The following is a 21,686-nucleotide window of genomic DNA, read 5'->3' as shown; positions in this document are numbered from 1 at the left end:
TTTTCGTGGTAAAGACTATCGTTGTAGGCATACGCGTTGAAAAGACGTTTACGTGGTAAGTGCCTCGTTGTAAACGTTACGCGTGGTAATGCCTTCGTTGTTAATGATGTTTCCCCTTTCTGCTCCACCTCAGCACGGCTAGGTCTCCCCTTTACCTAAGTTCTGTGAACCCCATAGCTGCGCATCTTCAAAGTGGTCCTCAAATACCACCTCATGTAGCCCAGTGAGTCAACATCGCCTGAACCGAGTGCTCTATGGAAAGTCTAGATTATAAATGTATATTGTTAAATGTACCATCCACAGCTAAGGACATTTGCATTGCTAAATGTAACCTTTTTAAAGCATTTATTTTTGAAACGCCCACCAAATAATTACACACACAGAAGGATTTCTCTCCTGATAAATGAAATCAAATCTTTTACTTGGGTATCTAAAATCCAAGTTCTGATCAGAGTCACTGGTTGCTAAGGGGGTGTTTCATGAACTAATGATGATCTATAGATTCCATACTACTGTGCCTCAAAGGGTTGTATCTTGCCAGTTCATTGTAATTACAAAATAAAATAAATGGAAAGTCCTTTGATGCAGGCTGTGAAGCTGCATGTTGCACTTCCTTCCCACAGGAGGGCCCCTGGCCACAGAATGATCATGGGGACCTTGTAAGTGCCCACCCCCACCAAAAAAAACCATAAAATGAAGATATATGGTAAAGTTATGGAAGTAAAAAGGCTGTTCAATTAAAAATTATACTTTTTGGCTGCTTGGAGAGTTGGCAAACCACAGTTCCTTTTCTCATCAGCAAATCATATCCTAATGAATTAAAGTGTCCCTTTTCGAAATCCTATTGCATGTATAGTTTTGTCTAATCAAACTGGTTCCCTGTGTTTCATGACATACAGTCCCTTTTTATGTCTTCGTAAATTAGGAGTGCACCATATCTGTCATTCTCCTGAACATGGGACTCGCACTGGAGCTTCTAGTACATAACACAGTTCTAAACTTTTGTAAGCTGCTGTTTAAAAACCTAAGTGCCTCGTTTTCAGTAAACTCTCCTAGTCGACCGACCATAGGAGAAAGGTGGGTCACACAGACAGTCAGAAAATACGTGGTTCTGTGGTGTTTAGTTACTGAACTGGGGTCGTTTTCATTCTTATATAAATAGATGTACAACAAACTGTTTCTTAATTTTGAGGGCGCAGCAATGGCATTACAATAGGTTGTTTCCCAGTGGAATGCAACTATTCAGTGCAATCCCGCCAAAAGCGTCGTATTTACCTTGGCTCTGATTACGAGTGCCAGGGTGGGTAGTGCGATATTTATCGCACCTGATCAAATCCGTTACCTGGGATGTGGTATTTAGCAGCTACTATAAATATTGTGTATGACTAGTTAGGCCTTCAAAATGGGGCATAGCATAAGGTTGTTGGTGCTTTCTACAGAAAAATTTCTATATCCTGGTATTTTCCAGCCACTTTTCATAACTAAATATTGACGATAAAAATGATCAGATTTAACCAGCCACCCATGCGTAGGTCAAATTGCAAGTGTTACGCATTTACTACACACTCCAATATCTGTACAGAACTAGTTTCGACCTGTGTACAAACAGCGGTTTGGACAGGCATCAGAACTTTCCGGCCTAGTTGTAATGAGGATTTTGTACCTTAAGTGTGTTCATTGTGTCATTGTGGAACACAGCACCTTAAATACTACTCATGGGGCCGCCAACATCTAGGACTGAGAATGGTGTAGTCCCACTACAAACTAGGGTGCGCCCAACTTGAGCCTTCACTGCAGTCAATTTTATCTAGTTAGTAGTAGGTGAGATATACATTCACATAAGAATGACTAACAAGGGTTGTAATTAAAAATATATATATAATGAATTATATGAAGATTACACGGCATATGCCATTAGTAAAATTAGAAGCAAGGCATATAATTGTAAATGCAAAGAACTCAGTTCAGTTCTAAGCAAAATCTGGAATAGATTTGCCTTCTAAGAGTGGGGAAAGGGATCTCGTCATGGAAATCTACACATTCTTTCATAGGACCTCTAACAAAGATGTAACAAAGACATTCTACATGAGTACATCTTCTCGGTATATGCACCAATAGGAAATAAGCAAGAAGATACATGTCACTACAGAATACATTCAAGTTTTCTCTCGTGGCAGTAATATATTGGGTTTTCATGCATTCTCACAGTTTATTCAAGCCTTCTGATGGACACATTGTAGAAAGGTAGCCTGAGACGGTTGGAACGTCCTTAGTCTGATACAGTGAGAACACTTCCTGGTCACTCGTTGGATTCACACAATTCTTTATTTCGAACGAGAAGTCATCAATAGTCATCATGTGATATATGGTGATGTTGGTCTAAGATAGAGGACAGTATAAACACAACTTAAGTTAGCGTAGGGTCTATTTACGATGCAATCGTTGTCCAGAAATAAAATCAACTTCCACACTGGATATGTGCACTGGGGCGCACCAGTGGAAAGCTCTGATTGTGTAGAAAACGCAGTGCTCTGCAGTTACTCTGGATAAACTGATCTCTAATATTGGTAGAATACTTCAATAAGAAGGTCCCCAGTCTTTACTTACAAAATATCCCAATCATTGAAAATCTAAAGCACACATGATTAACTTATGTTTGGAGTTGGTTAGTGCTGTTTTAAAGTCCTGACTACAATGTTTTGTGGCTGTGAGCTTTAACGTTTTACTTAAGTAGTCATTAGTTTATCACTCCAGGAGTCTCCATTTATTTTTATCTTACACATCCAGCAAGAGGCTGACACAGGCAGCATGAGTTTTACATGGGAGCACAGGGCACCAGCCATGCTTATTTGTAGGACATAAAATATGGTAACACCCGGTGTTTTGCAGGTCATGACTGGGGTAACCTCCTTGAACACAGTTTAGGACGTACTCTGGAAAGCAAATGTTACTGATGAGTGAGAGCAATGTATCTAGCATGACACTGTGATCCTGTTAGACTGGGTGCTAATTGTATATATGAGTAAATGCCTCAGTGAAGAAAGTGTGATTTTTTTAAAAAACAATCATTATTATTTGTGTGATCCCTTAGGTTCTTAAGATTGAATTTGATAAGATTGCAGGCTGACATACTTGTTAGTTCAGACCAACCACTTGATTTACTTGTACTAGATTCTAGTGATTGTGCTGTAATGTAATAACAAGCATACATACTCTGTTAAACCATGTGAATATGAACAAAACAGCTAACAGCTTCACTTAACATGTGGAAGTGTATAAGGTTAATCTTAACCTTAACACATCAAAAGAACAAAGATACTTTATTTCTTATTTCAATCTGTTTATTCAAGGTTATAACATTTTAAGTTATGTAAACGTCAGCGATGGTTACATTATTGCATGATTAATAAAAAGATCAATCAAAATTTACTGATCAGTCTATCAAGTAGATAAGGTAATTAGGTACGAACTAAAAGAACATATGCAAACATGTGCAAAACATGCAATTTCAGTGCTATAGGAATATTTGCAATATTTATGTAAAAAAGATCATATGTGTCTCCAGTGAAGTACTCAACATAGTCCAATCTAATTTTCAAAAGCAAATTCTTTTTCACCTGGATTACAAATTGAATCATGCATAGGTACATTTTGAATACCAGTATAAAATGAGGTATATATATTGTAATATATTTTAGAATGCTAAGCAGATATATTAGCCTTGAAGACTGAACGTGAAGACAAAGTTTCTTTCATGGTGCTTTGGATCATATTCACAGAGGGACATTAATTGGTAAATGTCTGCACCAATTCTTAAAAGTTAATTCACTTAGAACAAAACTACGAGTATGAACTAATAGGACTTTGAGAACGTTGTATATCTTCAATTATTCAACTAACCCTTATAGACGCTGTTTCCATAGTCGTACACAAACAGAAAATACACATCCATTTCACATAACCGGATCCATCGGGCGATGTAGACCAAAAAGGATCACAAATGTTGTGTGAATCATTGGATTTAAATTACAAGAAAGCAATCACTGGTGGTTAAAGAAGCGGCAATTCATAGTTAGCTAAGCCGCTGCTATTCTAAACCTGTTACAGCAGCTTTCTCAACACATACCATTTACACCCATATTGGCTTTTGTAATTTCACACAATTCAGTTAATATAACAAGAATATTTGTCTTACTGGGCACCATTTCTGTTTTAAATTTAGTGTGCTGCTGCACATAAATTGATCCTGAATACAGTTCTTAAAGCATAATTGTATTTTCCATGTGCATCACAGACGTCTCTAGTTTAATTATTATTCAGAATCACTATTTTCTATTACAACAAAAAATAATACTCTACCTGAACCAGTTGGTATGTCTCTCTTCAATCATCATATGGAGTGGTTTGAATTGGTGTACATTGGTAGAGTTGTTTGGGAATCTACGTGATGGAATAGAGTGAGGTGTGAAAGTGAATAGGACAGGATTGCGGTACAATGGCTACATTTTGTAGCAGTCCCACCATAGGAAAAACATGTTCTGCAGAAGTAATCAATTTAGGTACACTATGCTAGATGTGTTTCCATCAGGCCAGAACTGAGGTGAACTGTGCAGATTCCGCAGTGTACAGTGACCCAGGGAATCAGACTGAAGATGCATTCATATAGTTTTCTGTAGGCATAGTCATTGAATACACAAAGCTATGGTTCGGTGTTGTACATTAGTCTCTGCACCTAAGCTCTTTTAGTTATGTACAGCAACAAACTGCAACCCCTTAAGGTGGCACAATTGTTTTTGATTGCTTGGACTAGGTCGCTAAGAAGAATGACGTGATCCGTCACCTGAAGGTCCAGCTCTACCAGCTTGAGAAGTTTTCTAATGAGCACATACGACGTATAAAGCAAGAGGCTGATAACCAGCAGAAATCTGACCAGCGTGTTTCTGAGAACAACTGTGCCCAGCTTCAACAGGATATCCAGCGCAAACGCGCACAACTGAACAGTGAAATTGCAGAACACAAGGAGATTGAGATGGCTCTGCGAAAGGTAAAACAGAAATACTGGTTTGCTAAGGTAGTCTGCTAATGAATGCATGCTTCACAGTCCATTATCTGTCTCTTAGTGACAAAGGAGGTTGTTTAGTCGATCACTTTTGAGATTTTATTTAACTAGACTCCAACAAAGTAACCAAGAACAACTATAGGACCATTTAGCACCAGAGCTTCCAAAACAGTATGTTAAGAATCCATGAGATCCTTGAGATGAGCTCATGCTGGTATCAACACAGAGAAATCACAACTCCTCTGCAGGTGAATGCTTCCTCTCAGATTATGAAAAGCTCTTTATCCAACAATCTTCAGTTTGGAAAATCCCGTAGAACCTAGCCAGTATACCACACCTCACAATCTTTGATAACTGCAGTGGCAGCAGCTTGTTAAAAATTTCACTAATAATACATAGATATCCTTTACTCCACTGGTGTAGAATCACAGCTATTGAATCTCTCAATACTGCAAAAAGAGGTCTTTGTGAAAAATAAACTATTGAAACTTTTTTCAATGCCTGTTCCTTGTTATACAGAACAGAATGCTGTGACACCTGGCTCCCCGGCCCCTCTTCTACTATCTACTGTTTTATGCTAAACATCCAGTCACGTCTGTTTTATATCCATCTTTAGCCAAGATATTTTTGATTTTCTGAAAAAATCATTATACATATACAACCATAAATACACATAAGGGCATTTCAGTTAATTCTTTAATCTTGATTTTCTGTAGTCATTTACATTTTGCATCCACCAACCACAGAATGCAGCAGTGGGGCCACCATTGGCTCTCAGTGTGAATGGCGGCATTCTAGTTATGCACATGGGCCAGCAAAGTAGTCCCAATCAGTGCCAGTGGCTGGTGAGCTAATCTGTCCTTCTTCTCCCGTAACTATTTCTATTTTAACAGTTTTTTTTCATTATGTGAGGACTCGGGAGCTTACAAGACACTGCTACCAGTTTCCTGCAGAGAGGCATATCTTGTGCAAGTACTTCAAGTGGCAGCCTTTTAAAACCATTAGTATGTGGCCTCCCTGCATGTGTATGTGTTCAGATGCTGAGGTTGTGCCTTCTTTTGGTCGGATTTGTTAATTTGCCTTATAATTACTTCAGCTCAATACATTCAGGTTTACCATTAGTTCAGATTATCTTTAGGTTGGGCTATTGCAGCCTTGATTTAGATGTTAGATGGTAAGAATATCTATATTTCTTTCTCTCATCTTCTTGCTCTCTGTCTGTCTATAACGGTCTCTCTCTGTCAATCTCTATATCTATTGATCTCCATCTCTGGCTCCCTCTTAATAAAGAGATATACATATATATTTGTTAAATTTATATAAATATGTAATTTGATATATATGTATATCTTTTAATTCTGGGTAGTTTTGGGGTGGTTTGGAGTTTTTAGGGTTCAGATATGAGTTTTTGTTATGCTATGTGATGTTATTTGAATTTATTGAGCGCACGAATACCCTGAGGTGTCTTGGCGCTAAAGCTCAGAGCACATAACCACGAGACCTGCAGCTTAGATCTGAAAAAGCCAGGTTTTAAGGCCTTCCTAAAGGAAGACAAGGACTGCAAGAATCTAATATGCAAAGGAAGTGTGTTCCAAAGTCTTGCTGTTCCATAACTCAGGCTACGACCACCCCAATTGGTTTTACGAAATCTGGGAACAGCCATATACTTATCTTCGGCAGACCAAAGCAGTCTGCAGGGAAGATATCAATTGAAAATATTTTCAAGAAATCGGGTCCTGTTTTGTTTAAAGCTTTATAGGCCAGACACAAGGCCTTAAACTTAATACGGCTTACCACTGGAAGCCAGTGCAGTTTCTGAATTTCTTTGGAAACCGATTGATATTTAGACAGATCCAGTAAGCCTCTTGCAGCTGCATTTTGTATCATCTGTAACTTTTATAGATGTTGACCTTGCATATTTAGGTTAAAACCTTTACAGTAATCTAATTTAGATAACACAAGTGCACCACAGTCCTCCTGGAATTGGCTGGCAGATAAGGAAGAATTGTCTTTATTTTGATCAATATGAGAAATGAGGAAGACACTGTGGTGTATATGTGGTTCACATAAGTGTTAATTTATTCCCAATTGTTTTGCCTTGTTTACTGGTTTGTTATGCCACTTAGTTCAAGTGGCATCCCATGTTGGTGAAAGACTGCCAAAGATCATTATCTCAGTTTTCTCTAAATTGAGCTTTAAACAATGTTTGCTCATCCAGGTACTTATTTCCCGCATGTACTGTTGAAATTGGGGTGAGATAGAGGGTTCATTGTTCAAAGCCACGACTACAATTTGCGTGTCGTCTGCGTAAGATGTCAAACTAAATTCAAATTGCTGAATCAAGGCTGCCAGTTCTGACGCATAGATGTTAAATAATTTCAGGCTGAGGCAAACAACCTGTGGAACACCTCCAGGCAGCACATAAGGCGCTCATTTTACGTGATCCAATGCAACCAACTGAGTTCTATCCGCCAGAAATAAAGAGCCAAAGAGAGTGCAGAATCATTAATGCCCAAGGTCTTTAGATGCAGTTTCTACAAGCTATGATCTACTGCGAAGAAAGCTGCTGATAAATCAAGTTGTATTAGGGCAGCAGAACCGTCTCTATCCATCACTACACTAACCTCCTCTGTGGCTTTGATTAATGCAGTCTCAGTGCTGTGTTCTGAACAGAACCCAAATTGAGTAGGGTCCAGTAAATGGTTATCCTGAATGAATTGGGCCAGCTGTTTATTCATTAGTTTTTCAACTAGTTTAGCAGGGAAAGGCAGGCGGAAAATGGGGCGATAGTTACTAGGATTAGACTTATCCAAATTGGTTTATTTTAGTAATGGAAGCATCTTTCCATAAGGTTGGAAAAATTCCAATCTTAAACATCGCATTGAAGATGTCCTTATGAGTAGTACCTACTATACTGGCTATAGTTTTTAAAGTGAAGGGGGGCATAGATCCAAAGGAGATCCTGATTGTGCTACTAGAATTCTCTTTTTTACCTATTCATGTATAACCAGATAAACGCAAGAAAACACTTTATGTCCCAAGCTGAGTGCAGGGCTTTCCCCAATCAGGTAATTCGACTTCAAATGTACCTTCTTCATTCAGGTCATTAGAGATTGTAGCCTCAAATTGAGCATATATATCATTAGTTTTCTCCCTAAAAGTACTTGCGATCCTTACCATTAACAATGCTAGGAAAAGCAGCGCTTTTCAAAATTATGGCGCTCCCACGATTTCTTTACGCTCTGCATAAAACCCCGTTCTTAGTTCATCCTATTCTACTTCCAAGTAATGGAGGCAGAAGTAACCAAACTCCTTTGGAATGGAAAACCGTACCGAATAGCAATGGCTAAATTAGTTAGAGCTTGGTATGATGGTGGCATTTCTCTCCCAAATATACAAACGTATTATTGGGCATCCCAACTGACCATAACAAACTAATGGCTCCATGTCTCTCATACTGACCTGGCCTAACGTCTGGATAGACTTGTTCTGGGAACGGGATGGCTACACCGAGCATTAAATACCAAGAACCAGAAGACGGCCCTTCTAGGACCGACAAAACAGACGATCCATATTTGGCACACAGTACTTGTAAAACGAGGCTGGGACAATAAGATCACGCAGGGAACGCCCCTCTACGAAACCGCCAAGCTAGGCAGACTAGGCAACAGCAAAGGGTTCAGGCAATGGGAATTCATAGGAATATCGAAGGTGGGAGTCCTTTGGGCCAAGGGAAAAGTAATTACGTTCACCCAACTTCAAGACCAATACGAGGTGGCACCTATGGATGGATTTCGCTATCTCCAGATCAAGCGCACATTGGAAGCTGCCATCCCACCTGACACTGTCCTCCCTGAAGCTTCCCCATTAGAACAGACTTCTGACAGAAAACGTGGACAAAAAAGCCACATCCCTAACATATCATAAAATTATTAACAATCTTTCTGACCCCACACAGCTTCTCCGGGATAAATGGGAGAAAGATGTGGGAGAATTGGACAATACTGATTGGCAGGAGGCAATAGAATCCCAGAGGGAGGTGGTGGTCTCCTCTAAATTGCGCCTCGTGCAACTTAAAGTGCTCCTTAGGACCTACTACACCATGGTAACACTATGCAAAATAGGAAAGACCGATAGTAGAATGTGCTTGCGATAGTGCGGAGCAGAAGGTAAATTTTTTCACACGTTGTGATAATGTCTAGAAATAGTGGCATACTGGGAGGCAGTAATGTCCACAATAACAAGAGTGAGTGAAGCCCCTGTACTAGCAGTACCTAGGCGCTGTCTGCTAAATATATGTGAAGCAACGGACCTTAGCGCCTTAACCGCGGCAGCAATTCCACCGTGGTGCGGGACATTACATTGAGTGGGCGGGGCTGCGTCAGCCAACGGACATGCTCAGCACTACCGAGGTAGTGCTCGTGATGGCCGTTGGCCGACGGGCGCACTTAAAGGGTTAATGCCACAGCACACACCTGAGCGACACTGGGTATGACAATAGCTAAGAGAAACATCGCTAGGCACTGGGGGGCACAAAACACTCCCACTGTGAAAGACTGGGGTAACAACATGGATATGGCACTGGTGGCCAAAAGGGCTGTGTACATACATATAGGGTGCCCCAGAAAATAGGAACGATTGTAGGGAAAGTGGAATACTTTCAGAGGTGGCATATGTACCATACCCACAGTGGAGTCTTCATTTGAGGACAGTTAATGAACTAGGGAGCGGCAAACAATTCAGTCCTGTAAATATACTCATGTACTAAGAATACACAATTACTACTGTAATGATGTACTGTAAAAGAATGTATAACTTGTAAAAGTTTCAATGATTATTGAAGATAAAACAATAAGTCATCTACCAAATACAAAGAGTTAAAAAAAATTAAAAAGTACATGCGATGTTGGATGCTCGTTTTAGTAGTTTTACTAGGTAGTTGGTTTGTTTACTACCTGAAATAGTTCTTTATAGGAGTGTTTGGCCTTTTCGATTTGTTTTGTATAAAAAGCACCTTTTTCAGGTTTTTTTTCAGGGTTTTATATTTAGCCAGTGCTAGTTTGTAATTCGCTTTTCCCAGGTCATCATACAGCCACCTCCATCGCCTTTCTACTCTCCTATAGTTTTGTTTTTCTAATCTCAGTGCCTCTGAGAACCACGGCGTGGAGGGCGTCTTACGATTACCTGATCCCTTTGAGGTGGTTACTGTCTCAAAGAAAGCAGAATTCAGACAGCCTGTATATTCTTTAACTGCTATCTCAGGATTGGAACTAAAAGTAGGTTGGGATTCATTGAGGTGTAGTAGTAGTCGGTCATGGTCAATTTTATTCCATGCTCTGTAAATTGTCCGGTGCATCCTAGAATGTTCAACCGAGGAGCCCTCTGGGGGCTTTAATTCAAACCAGATGGCTGAATGGACGTCCAGGATAATGGTAGAACCTCTTTACCCATTCTGGTTGGGTCAGATGTGAAAATTCCATCTAAAGTATGCCCTGTCTCGTGAGTTGCATTGTTAACCCTTTGTGAAAGACCTATAGTCCCTGGAATATCGGACAGGGCTGCTGTGTCTTTGTCGGAATCATCTTCTATGTAGAAACTAAAATCACCCATAATGGTGAAATTATTTGAGCATAATTCAGATTCTAAAAAGGAGTGAATGTTACTAGTGGAAGTACTCCTGGGCCCATAAGGGCATTATAGGAGAAGGCCTTTGAAGGTTTTTTCAGGCTTAATTTCTAATGAAAATGAAGCACTTCACATTGTAAATTAGAAGCCAGTGTAAATTTGGCTCCAAATGTTTCCCGATAAATAATGGCCAACCCTCCTCCTCGTTTGAGGGGTCTGTCCAACCTAAAAGACAAGAAACCTGCTGGGGCAGCAGTCACAAAATCAGGGTCAGATGAGGCATCTGCCCAAGTATCAGTGAGAAATAGTAGGTCCAGTTTATGATTAATAATAAAATCTGCAACTTCATATTTGTGTTTGGCCAAAGATCTAACATTAGTTTTTTTTTGGTTTTTTTTTTTGGAAAACCTTTATTTACTTAAACACAGTACACCGCTATTCAGCCGTACATCCCGGAGGCTAGGCAGCATGGTAAAGCAGTTCGGAAATGTGTACAAAACAGAAAAAGGAGCAATCAGGTTTAATTTTATAAATGTTAAAGCTGAACTCAATGAACAAGAAGAATCTAAGAAAGACGAGAAAAAGAAAGAAAGGGGATGGAAGAAAAAAGAGGAAGAAGAAGATAAAGATGGCAAGGCAAAGGAGCATAGAGAAACGGCAAGGCACATATCCAGGGGGAGAGGTGGGAGCAGTAGCATCACGAAATAAACAGTACATGAATCAAACACATGAAAGGGGAGCAAAATCCAGGATCATCCCACGTGAAACTTGGGTAAGGGGGGGAAACTACGGAGAGAGATGGACCTCCTGTTGAATTGTCTCAGGGGGCACGCAAATGTCTCCTCTATACGAGATCCAGGCACCCCAGACCAGACCCCACATTTTGGGCTTACCCCGGGCTACATAAACATTTTCTCCCGGAGCATGCACCAGTCCATGTTGGTTTTCCAAAGGCTAACCGTGGGGGGGGTCGGGGCACCCCATCTCTGGGCGATGTCCCTCTTAGCTACCATGTTACCCAGGGTGACCCAGCGGGTCTGAGCAGTATTATAATCATTCGGACCCCACACATTCAACAGGCAGCATCGAGCCTCCGCAGGCAAAGTAACACCAGTCACGACCCTCATAACCGCATGCACACGCTCCCAATAGGAGGCGATGACTTGGCACTCCCAAATGATGTGCATGAAAGTGGCCGTCGCACCACATCCTCTCCTGCAGAGGCCATCCTGGGAGAGCCCCATACGAATCAGCCTGGGGCCAGTGACGTACACCCTGTGGAGCACCTTCAGCTGGACCAAACGCAGCCTGGCCGAGATGGCCACCTCCTTAGGGGAGGAGACCGCTGACTGCCAGTCCTCATCATCCAACTCAATCCCATCATTCACCCAGAGGTCTCGCACTTTCACCAACAAATCCGTCCTCACATTGATAAGTTTCTTATAGGCCAGAGAGATGGCACTGTCCGGCATGTGGCCGTCCAGCACTCTGTCCTCAAGCGGGGATGACACAGGAACTTTTTCACCCACAGGCAAGGAAGACATGAGGGCGTGTCTCAGCTGCGCATAACGGAAATACTCCGTGGCCCCCAATTGGAATTCCGCCTGCAGAGCAGCAAACGTTTTGATATTCCCTTTGGACATCACATCCGCCACCTTGGAGATACCAATGAGGTCCCACCGGTCAAACCCCTTTGAATGCCGCAGTTTCCCCAACAAGTCGGAATCATAAAGGGGGTAGACATGGTGAGCCTATCTTTCCACCCCAAAGCCTTAGTCACCGCCCTCCACAAGTGCACCGCAGTCCTGGTGGGACCAGTCAGTTTCCGGTCCAGAGATCTAGAATACAGCGCTCTGTAATACGTCCCGTCGTTCATAAGCCAACGGTCCATAGCGTATCCCGGATTGACCGCCGGCCCATAAAAGCCATGATTAATGGCAGCTTACTGAGAGGCCCAATAGTAGCGGCGTATGTCCGGCAAAGCAATACCACTGTCATACCACGGAATGGTCAATTTGACAACGGCAATGCGCGGTCTGCCGTCCCACAACAAAGCACGCTGCAGGCTCTCAATCTCCCCGAAGTATCTAGACGGCACTGGGTCCTGTGTGTTTTGAAGCGCATAGAGGAGCCTCGGCAGGGACATCATCTTGAACAGCGCCGCACGGCCCAACAGGGACAGCGGCAGTCTCTTCCAACCCTCCACGTCCCGCCGAAGACGCGCCAGTGGGGGGAGCAAGTTGTTTGCGTACCGTGCCCGGGCATCCGTTGAAATATAGATGCCCAGGTACTTGAAGCCCTGTTGCGAGACCTGTATGGCACAACCTCTAGGGAGACGCGGAGTGTCTCCGCGCAGCACATATAAGTAGGACTTGGACCAATTAATGACCAGGCCCGAGTATCTACCAAAGGTACCCAGCACGTCAAATGTCACTATTAGGGACCGACAAGGGGAGATGAGATACAAAAGAATGTCGTCCGCGTAGAGCGAGACGCGATCCTCAAAGCTAGGCGACCACTTGATACCAGTAATATCAGGGTGAGTGCGAATCCAGGCGGCCAGCGGCTCCAGCGCCAAGGCAAAAAGGAGCGGCGATAACGGACAACCCTGTCTAGTACCTCTGCGTAAAGCGAAGGAGGCTGACAAGCGGCCGTTGACCGTCATATTGGCCATTGGGGTGGAGTAGAGGAGCCGAACCCAACTAATGAAGTCAAGGCCAAATCCAAATTTAGAAAGCACCGCCCAAAGGTAGTTCCACTCAAGCGAGTCGAACGCCATCGTCGCTTCAAGCGAGGCGAGGACTGTTGGTTCACTGAGCATGTGCGCTCGCGCCATGACAGCGTGAAGCCGTCTTAGATTAAGGGCGGTGTTCCGATGAGGGATGAATCCAGACTGGTCCGGATGGACCAAGTCCGCAATCACGCCCACGAGCCGATTGGCCAGCAACTTTGCCAGAATCTTGGGCTCGGCGTTCAGTAGGGAAATAGGACGGTACGACCTACAAAGGTCTCGGGGCTTCCCCTCCTTGTGTATGACCACTATGGTGGCCAGGCGTTGATCAAGCGGGAGTTCACCGGCATCCCGAGCTGCTAGGAACATGTTCCGCAGGGGCGCGGCGACAGTATCGGCTTTAATTTTGTACAGCTCCACTGGAAGACCATTGGGCCCCGGAGCCTTCCCGGAGCGCAACGATCTTATCGCCAGCGCCACCTCGTCAACCGTTATGCCACGGTCTAGGTCATCACGCTCAACGTCAGACAAGCAAGGTAGTTCAACCCCCTCCAAGAAGGAGGCCGAGTCAGATTCAGTCAGAGCGGAGACTGATGTATAAACCGTCTCAAAGTAGTTGGCAAACGCCGTGGTAATAGCAGGAGGGTCAGTAACCACCAGTCCATCATCACCCAGGATCTCAGAAGCCAGCTCCTTCTTGTCCAGCCAGGCAAGAAGCTCGCCCGCCTTGTCTCCGGAATCATATATCCTCCCTTGCTGTTCCCTGCCCATCGCCTTGGCCGCATCCGTGGCAGTGGCCCTGTATTCCGACTGCTTCAGGGAGAGAGCATGGAGCAGCTCTGGTTTCGGTCCCGGCGCTAACCGAGAATTCAGGTCCGCAATTTCGGACTCCAACCGCACCAAGTCCTCATCCCACCGTCTGCGCACCTCGGCTATCAAGGAGAATGCCTCCCCCCTAAGAACAGTCTTGAAGGCCTCCCAAAGGGAAACGGCCGACGCCACCGAGCCTGTATTTTCGGTGAAATACAGGTCGATAGCTTTAGCAAGGAGGTCCCGAGTCTTAGGGTTGCGGAAATACCAGGGGTTGACCGGCGCCACCCTAGTCGCCGCCACAATGCCAAAGTCAAACGACACCCAAACCGGAGAGTGATCCGAGATACCCCTGGCCATGAGACGAGCACTAGAAACAGACCGTGCCTGAGCCGACGGCGCCAGAATGTAATCGATGCGAGAGAGACTGCCATGAGCCCCAGAATGGAAAGTATATTGTCGCTGCACGGGATGTAAAAGCCGCCAGCAATCAATGAGGCCCATGGTGCTCATGAAGTCCGGGAGCCATGATTGTGCACTGCGAAGATCTCTGGACGGGAAACGATCCAACGTGCCTGAAGCAACTGAGTTGAGGTCCCCACCCAGTATCAATAGCCCCTCCGGGAGACCCAAGATGGCGCCACCAAGATCCTGGAAGGTAGCCGCCTGCAATCCCGGGGGGACGTAAACCGAAACCAAAACAAGGGTGCGCCCCTCCCACCTGCTCACCACGGCTACATAGCGGCCCCTATCATCCACCAGGGTGGACTCCACCTCCAGGGGGAGAGACATGCGCACCATTATCCCCACCCCTCGGGACCCGGTAGAGAACCCGGAATGGGCCACCATTTTGAACCCCCTCCTATTCAGAGCCTTACAAGTGTTGCCAATAAGATGAGTTTCTTGCAGAAGAACAATGTCCGGAACACAACGTTTAAGCATTTGTATCACAACACCACGTTTAATACGATCCCCCAACCCATTCACGCTCCAGCTGAGTACATTTAAGGTCTTACCCCCATCATCAATGATGTCCCGTCCCAGCCATCCCACCCAGAAAACAGCCACCGAAATGATGAAATCAAAACAGTAGTACCTTAGCCATGAGAAAAGTAAGAGAGAAAGAACAAAAGGAAAGCACACAACCCAACTACCCCCAACCCTGCACCCCTGCATTAGACTAGAAGCCACCCCAACTAGCAGTGTGCCTGTCGCCCCTTAGAACTAACCTACAAATAGCCCCCAGTAGAGAAAGGAGACATCCTATCACCCCCCGTCACCCTCCAAATTGAGAATACAGAAGAAGTAAAGAAGAAAAAATAACTGTCAGTGAATGATGCCGCCCACAGCATCCCTCCCAGAGCGAAGTCAATGTTATAAAGTTTATTCCTGGGAACCTGGGCCTCCTGACGCCCCCTCCGACTGGTCCTCTGAAGTGGTCCGTCGCTGGGGCAAAGTGTCCAACCAGTCCCCTGCAGCATCCGGTAAATCGAAGAACACCGTCCGATCGCCGTGTTCAATGCGCAGTTTCGCCGGGTAAAGCATAGAGTACCTTAACCCCATCTCCCTCAGCCTCCGTTTCACGCCCATAAAACTCTGGCGGCGCTTCTGGACGGCCTGGGTGAAGTCGGGGAAGAAGTTGATGTCAGCGTTCTGAAACCGTAGCGGGCCACCTCTTCTCGACGCTTGCAAGATGGCGTCTCGGTCCCGGTAATTGAATAGTCTGGCTATGATGGGGCGCGGGGACGCACCCAACTTCGGCTGTCCACCAGGCAGTCTGTGAGCCCTCTCAACAGAAAAGAATTTACTCAGGCCACCCGGCGCCAAGTGTTTCTCCACCAAGTCCTCCACGAACAAGTCCACTGCCTCCTCTTCTGCTCCCTCCGGCACACCTGTAATACGGACGTTCTGGCGTCGTGCCCGTCCCTCGAAATCGTCCAGTAGGCGAGCAAGTGCCACATTAGCCGCCTTCAGGTCCCGTACCTCGGTCTGCATGTCCAACACATCAGAAGTCAAACTCGACGTCTTAATGTCGAGCGACTTGACTCTATCGTTGGTTTTACCGAGGTCGGCTCTGATGAGGTTAAGCTCAATCTTGAGGGTATCCACCTTGCTGGACAGCGCTTCGTGTTGGCTATGCATCTCAGCCTTCACGCCAGCAATGGCTCCCATCACATCTCGGAGGGTGGGTTCCGTATCTTATGGGGATACGTCTCGTTGCGGATCTTTGGTATGGCCCCTGGAGTGGGAGAATCGTTCAGGGATGGTGGATTGTGAATGGATGGGTTTTCTGCTGACCCTCGGGGGCTTCCCTTTGTCTGGATCTCCTCTGCCCGCCATGTTGAGCAACGGGGTCAATGCAATCCAGAAGGGGGCAAGCCAACCACGCCACCACCAGTCGATCAGAGCAGACTGTTCATTCCACCTCCCGCAGTAAAAAGCAGGCTGCCAGGGAGACCAGCAGGGCCACCGGGTCCAGCGATTGTAGCAGTTCAGTTCGAAGTGTACCGAGGCAGGCCCCGTCACAGCCCCAACAATGCCAAGCTACTATGGCGTCGTCGCCAGTCGGCTTCACGACGGCGTAACTCGGTCCAGGAAACTCAGATTTTCAATCTGAGACCGGGCGCCGCGTCAGCATCAACACCGCTGTTGATTCCCACCGTCGTGGGACAGGATAGCTAGCAGGATCAATGCGGAGGATCGGAGGGTCTTCGGAGCTCTGACCTTACGCGGCCATCTTGGTTGCCCGCGAAGCTCCTCCAGATCTAACATTAGTGAGAGCACATCGAACCTCCGCAGTCGCTGTAACTGCCTGGCTACTCTCAGCCAGCCTAAAGCTCGAGGTGCGGCATGATTTTGCCATCGGAGCTGGGCGCTTCCCGGCCGTGGACAGGCGCAGATGGCCTTGCCTTCGGCGTGCCAGAGACATGCCCACTGCGCGAATCCGTTGTGTGTCCGCGTTGGCAGTCCCATTAAGTACTGGTGCCTGCCAACCACTAAAGAGCAATATTAAATAGCGCGATGTGACTAATGACGTAACATCCAAATATTCACGTGCCCTGTGGCAGAAAGGACAAACGCAGCATTAAGTTTTACCAGCTGAGGTTTAATATTCAACTTTAAATGTGTTTTGAAATTGCAACCTTTTGTTTTCATCAGTGTATCATTTTCCGAAAAAGCAAATTTTTTAACAATCAAATACCACTTTCCATTTTGGACAAACAAACTGAATTATCCAAAAGAAAACCCTAATCTGAATGAACAATTTTGCCTTCAAACTATCATTTTTCATTTTTAGGAAATATGCAGTCCCAAAACATTTGCTTGTTATTTTCATCAAGTACATACATGTACAAATGCCTCACATGGACCGATTCAACTTCAAATGTCCAAGTTTTACAATCATAAGCCATGGATGCTAACAACATGAGTGTGTGTATAAAGCCAATAATGCTCAACATTGTACAAGTGCAAAAAGAACAATTGATGGACAGAATGCAGAACAAGATCATACATTCACTCCAGTACAGAGATCTGGGCCTACATCTATTGTTTTTTTGCTCACCATGCCATTCCAGTTTGGACCCAGCCATATGTAAATCAATCTTGACCCTGCGCCTAATGGGAACAGTCCAGCTCGAACTGCCAGGCCCGGTCCTCCCTGGACTGGAAACCAGCATCCTACGACCAGTTTCTGACTTTCAGCCCTCTTCAGCCAGGATAGCTTGACTCCAGTGGCATGGAGAGCACAGGACTCGCTTCTAGGCATACCCGTCCCACTCAGGGTGACAAATGCAAAAAGAATAGTTGATAGACAGAAAGCAGAACAATGTCATACATTCACCCCAGTACATAGATCTGGGCCTAAATCCATCTTTTTTTGTTCACCATGCCATTCCAGTTTGGAACCAGCCATATGCAAATCAGCCTTGACCCTGCGCCCCATGGGAACAGTCCAGCCCGAACTGCCAGGCCAGATCCTCCCCGGACTGAAAACAAGCATCCTAGGACCGGTTTCGGGCTTTCAGCACTCATCAGCCAGGATAGCTTGACTCCAGTGGCATGGAGAGCACAGGACCCACATCTGGGCATACCCGTCCCACTCGGGGTGACAAATGCAAAAAGAACAATTGATGGACAGAATGCAGAACAATGTCATACATTCACCCCTGTAGCAGGGTTTCCGTTCTCTCACATAACTGTGCATAGAGATCTAGAACCTCAGTGAGTTAGGATGATCCAAAACTCATCTCAGTGTCAGAAATCCCCTTACCTAGCTAGCTACAGTGTCTCATGGGTCATTATGGAATGATCCATGTCTTAGACAAACCAGAACATGAACTTTAGAATACCTCAGGAATCGTGGAACACATGAACACTCTTTCGTTATATAATCACTTCAAACCCAAACTGAGAGTCAAAGAACACAAGTGCAAGTTTGAAATATTTATTATTCAATGCAAAGTTCTCAAACGCAGTATCTTGTATAATACCAAAATGCAGATTATAAAAATCAGAGTCAGCAGCATAATCACTAATCCATAGTAAGCAAATGGTGATAGCATGTTACAATGCAAAATCTATAGAAATCTATATCACCTATATTTCGCGCACCCTATCTATCATATTATTTTATATATATGAAGGTCTCATTCGGGCTTTAGCAGGGCGGCCCCATACCTCTAAATGTCAGTAGGAGTAGATCACATCAACAGCTACCAGCTCTCTTCATGCGCAGCACCAAGTGTGTCGTTCATTCCGTGTAACTCTATCTTAAACCAGCGTAGAGCCCAAAATGTTGGCATCAACATTATTTGTGTTATGTCTAATGTGGTGCGAGGATCAGGCCTTCCAGCAACCTTGTGTTAGGTTAATCTTAGACTGTTCAGCTCTCAGTGTGCAGACAGTTGTACCAAGTGTACCAGGCAAAGCTGATAGCATAGAAATAACATATTATTCCAAATAAACCACCTCACCGCCTCTAGGGTGAAAGCGACAACAACAAGTAGGTGTCGTGTGCAAAACTGAAGCCAAAGGAAAAACGGCTGTTTAAACATGTAATACACTCATGCTAACTTAACGCAATATATGTAGCGAAGTATCCATATGACACCCCCCCCATTGATCCGAGCACCGTCAAACATAAGGGAAAAGGCAATCATAAACAAGATATACAAAATGAAAGCAAAGTTCAATAATTTTGAGCTAAAATAAGCTAAAAAATATGTATGAATGCCTACAGTGGCCTCAAATCAAAAATTAAAAATAATTGAACCAAAAAGTCATCCGCTAGGTCTCAAGATCATAGAATGTAGGACCAGGGCTCATTAATTCAAATGTCTGTATGAGAAAAGAACAAGGCACTTATCCGATATCCAAAGTCATGTGCCATATCGACGTTATCTTCAGCGACATCACGTGATTGAACTCTCCATCCTTCGAGTACAGTTCACTCCTCCAATCCAGCAAGGGGAAAGTCATATTTCATAACAAAGCATTCCTTCCAGGCATCTCACGATTGGAAAGTATATGCAAAGAAAGTTGCAACAGCCTCCAGTATGAAATCGCTGCCATCATCCGAAAATAGTTCAGCAATCCAATTCAGCAGTGGGAAAGAACATACATGCTCCTCCAGCATCGGATCCTCCTGTAACGTCAGAGGACAACTCAGTGGGTTCACCAGAACGCTGTGTGTCAGAAAGGCATTTGCCGCTGCAGAGATCTCCCATTGGCCCAATATTCCATTCATCGCTGCCAAGGCCATAACTCTTTCGCCAGAACAAATCAGCTCGTGAGCCACCACGGGACGCATTAGCTGATCAAAATCGACGTCAGGAGCAGTCCTTAAGCATAGGCACAAATCAATGGCCCAATCGAACTCGCAGCTCAGGCAGTGAAACACAGGTTGGACACACGTGAAGTCGGTGAACCGAAATGACAATCTATAAGCCGTGCTTAATGCTGCAAGCGGCAATGTTCCATAGTAATTGAGCATCCGATTACGACACAGTGTCAGGAGGCGTTGAACGGCTTCTTGCGCAGGATGGGCATCCATGTTTTTTATGAAGAAAAACACCAACAAAATGCCAGCGGCTACAGCCAGTAAAACAGGTAGTCCACCAAACAAACTCGAAAAAATAGAGTGGAAAAATGTGGGAATGATACCAAAAACTTTTTCAAATGTAGTCACGAGGCCACTGCTAACCAATTTAAAAAAATGTGCAAGCCCAGTTGTCGAAGAAGCATTAAAAATCTGGTGCACCAGCTCACAGAAATGAAACGGCAAATCAGTATTTAAAAGCGCCTGCACCTCTGTGCGGGTGTTAGCTATGTGAAGGACATAAGTTTCCCGGGCCGAACTCAGGGTCACTTGTTTTTGAGACAAAAGGGCCCTTATTCTGCTTAAACCATTGAACTTCGCTTCCAAGGTTGGAATCCGTGGCCAGATGGAGACATCTGAAGACCCATGCGTGGGTGGGTACAGCACATTCTTGCAACACACCACACGCTCTGATACAGTTACCACATAAGCCACACCAATTAATAACCCACAACATAACTCGTTGTTTAAAAGCAAATAACTACCATTAGCCAATAATGTAAATGTGGGAACCACTGCTGGAACTGGCGTGCCTTTTAAAACACATGCTAAATTTGGGCGGTCCTGATTACAAGAACCGTGTAACTGAATGTGTCTGCATATTAATGAATGGTCAGGTGACTGTGTGCATTCCTCACCATTAAGATTCACTTCTTTTCCATCCTTCAGACATCTGTATGTGTATGGTAAAGACCATGCCTCATGTAGGAATGCATTGCCTAGTGGTTCATATCGTCCTATAGCAATATACCGCATACAGTTAGTAAATTTATATAAGGGAAATGGTAATGTAATTAATCCATGAATAAGCCACGTGGCAGTAGTGGTCTCAGCAACAGAGAAAGGTAAGGATTCTAGCTTCTCAATATGTAACATAGAAAATGAAGCATCACGCATAGAAAGCATGCGCTGTTTTTCAGTCAGATTAAAAGGGGCGAAAAGGGATGAAACGTTCAATGAGGTCCAGGGAACTCGACCAGCCTTAAGTGTCTGTAGTGTCCAGGCAAACTGCATTACAGAGCGTAATTGATTCTGACCATGGTATAACGTGGACACTTCATCATGTACAATATCAACAACAGAAGAAACAATATTATCCAATGTGTAAATCCTGGAAGAAAGCATGTTAATACTGTTATCGACCACTGCAAGCACTTTTTCCAAATTTGCTTGATCAATAGCCCTCAGGCGTTTAGCTGCCTCAACTTGTGAAAATTTCCAAATTTCATTGTATACAGCATAAAGAAAGCGTTTAGATCTACCCCTAGCCGGGCCTTTTATAAAATCATTCAGTTCTATATTCTCATTCAAACGTGACAGATGCAGTTTTACTGCAGCCAAAGTGGAATGTTGTAACCAGT

At 44.4% G+C, this 21,686-nt stretch overlaps 1 protein-coding gene across 3 annotated transcripts in view; it reads left to right on the top strand.

Moving 5' to 3' along the window:
• DRC10 (dynein regulatory complex subunit 10) overlaps positions 1-21,686 on the top strand; it is a 136,823-nt gene that overhangs the window by 68,493 nt on the left and 46,644 nt on the right. For all 3 annotated transcript variants that reach the window (XM_086943250.1, XM_086943249.1, XM_086943248.1), the window contains one exon: positions 4,811-5,044. In XM_086943250.1, coding sequence (XP_086799376.1) covers positions 4,811-5,044 — 234 coding nt within the window. The remainder of the gene's footprint in view (positions 1-4,810; positions 5,045-21,686) is intronic.

The sequence above is a fragment of the Lissotriton vulgaris genome, chromosome 11 (genome assembly GCF_964263255.1).
Source record: "Lissotriton vulgaris chromosome 11, aLisVul1.2, whole genome shotgun sequence".
Taxonomy (NCBI): Eukaryota; Metazoa; Chordata; class Amphibia; order Caudata; family Salamandridae; genus Lissotriton; species Lissotriton vulgaris.
This window is presented reverse-complemented; position numbering and strand designations above follow the sequence as displayed.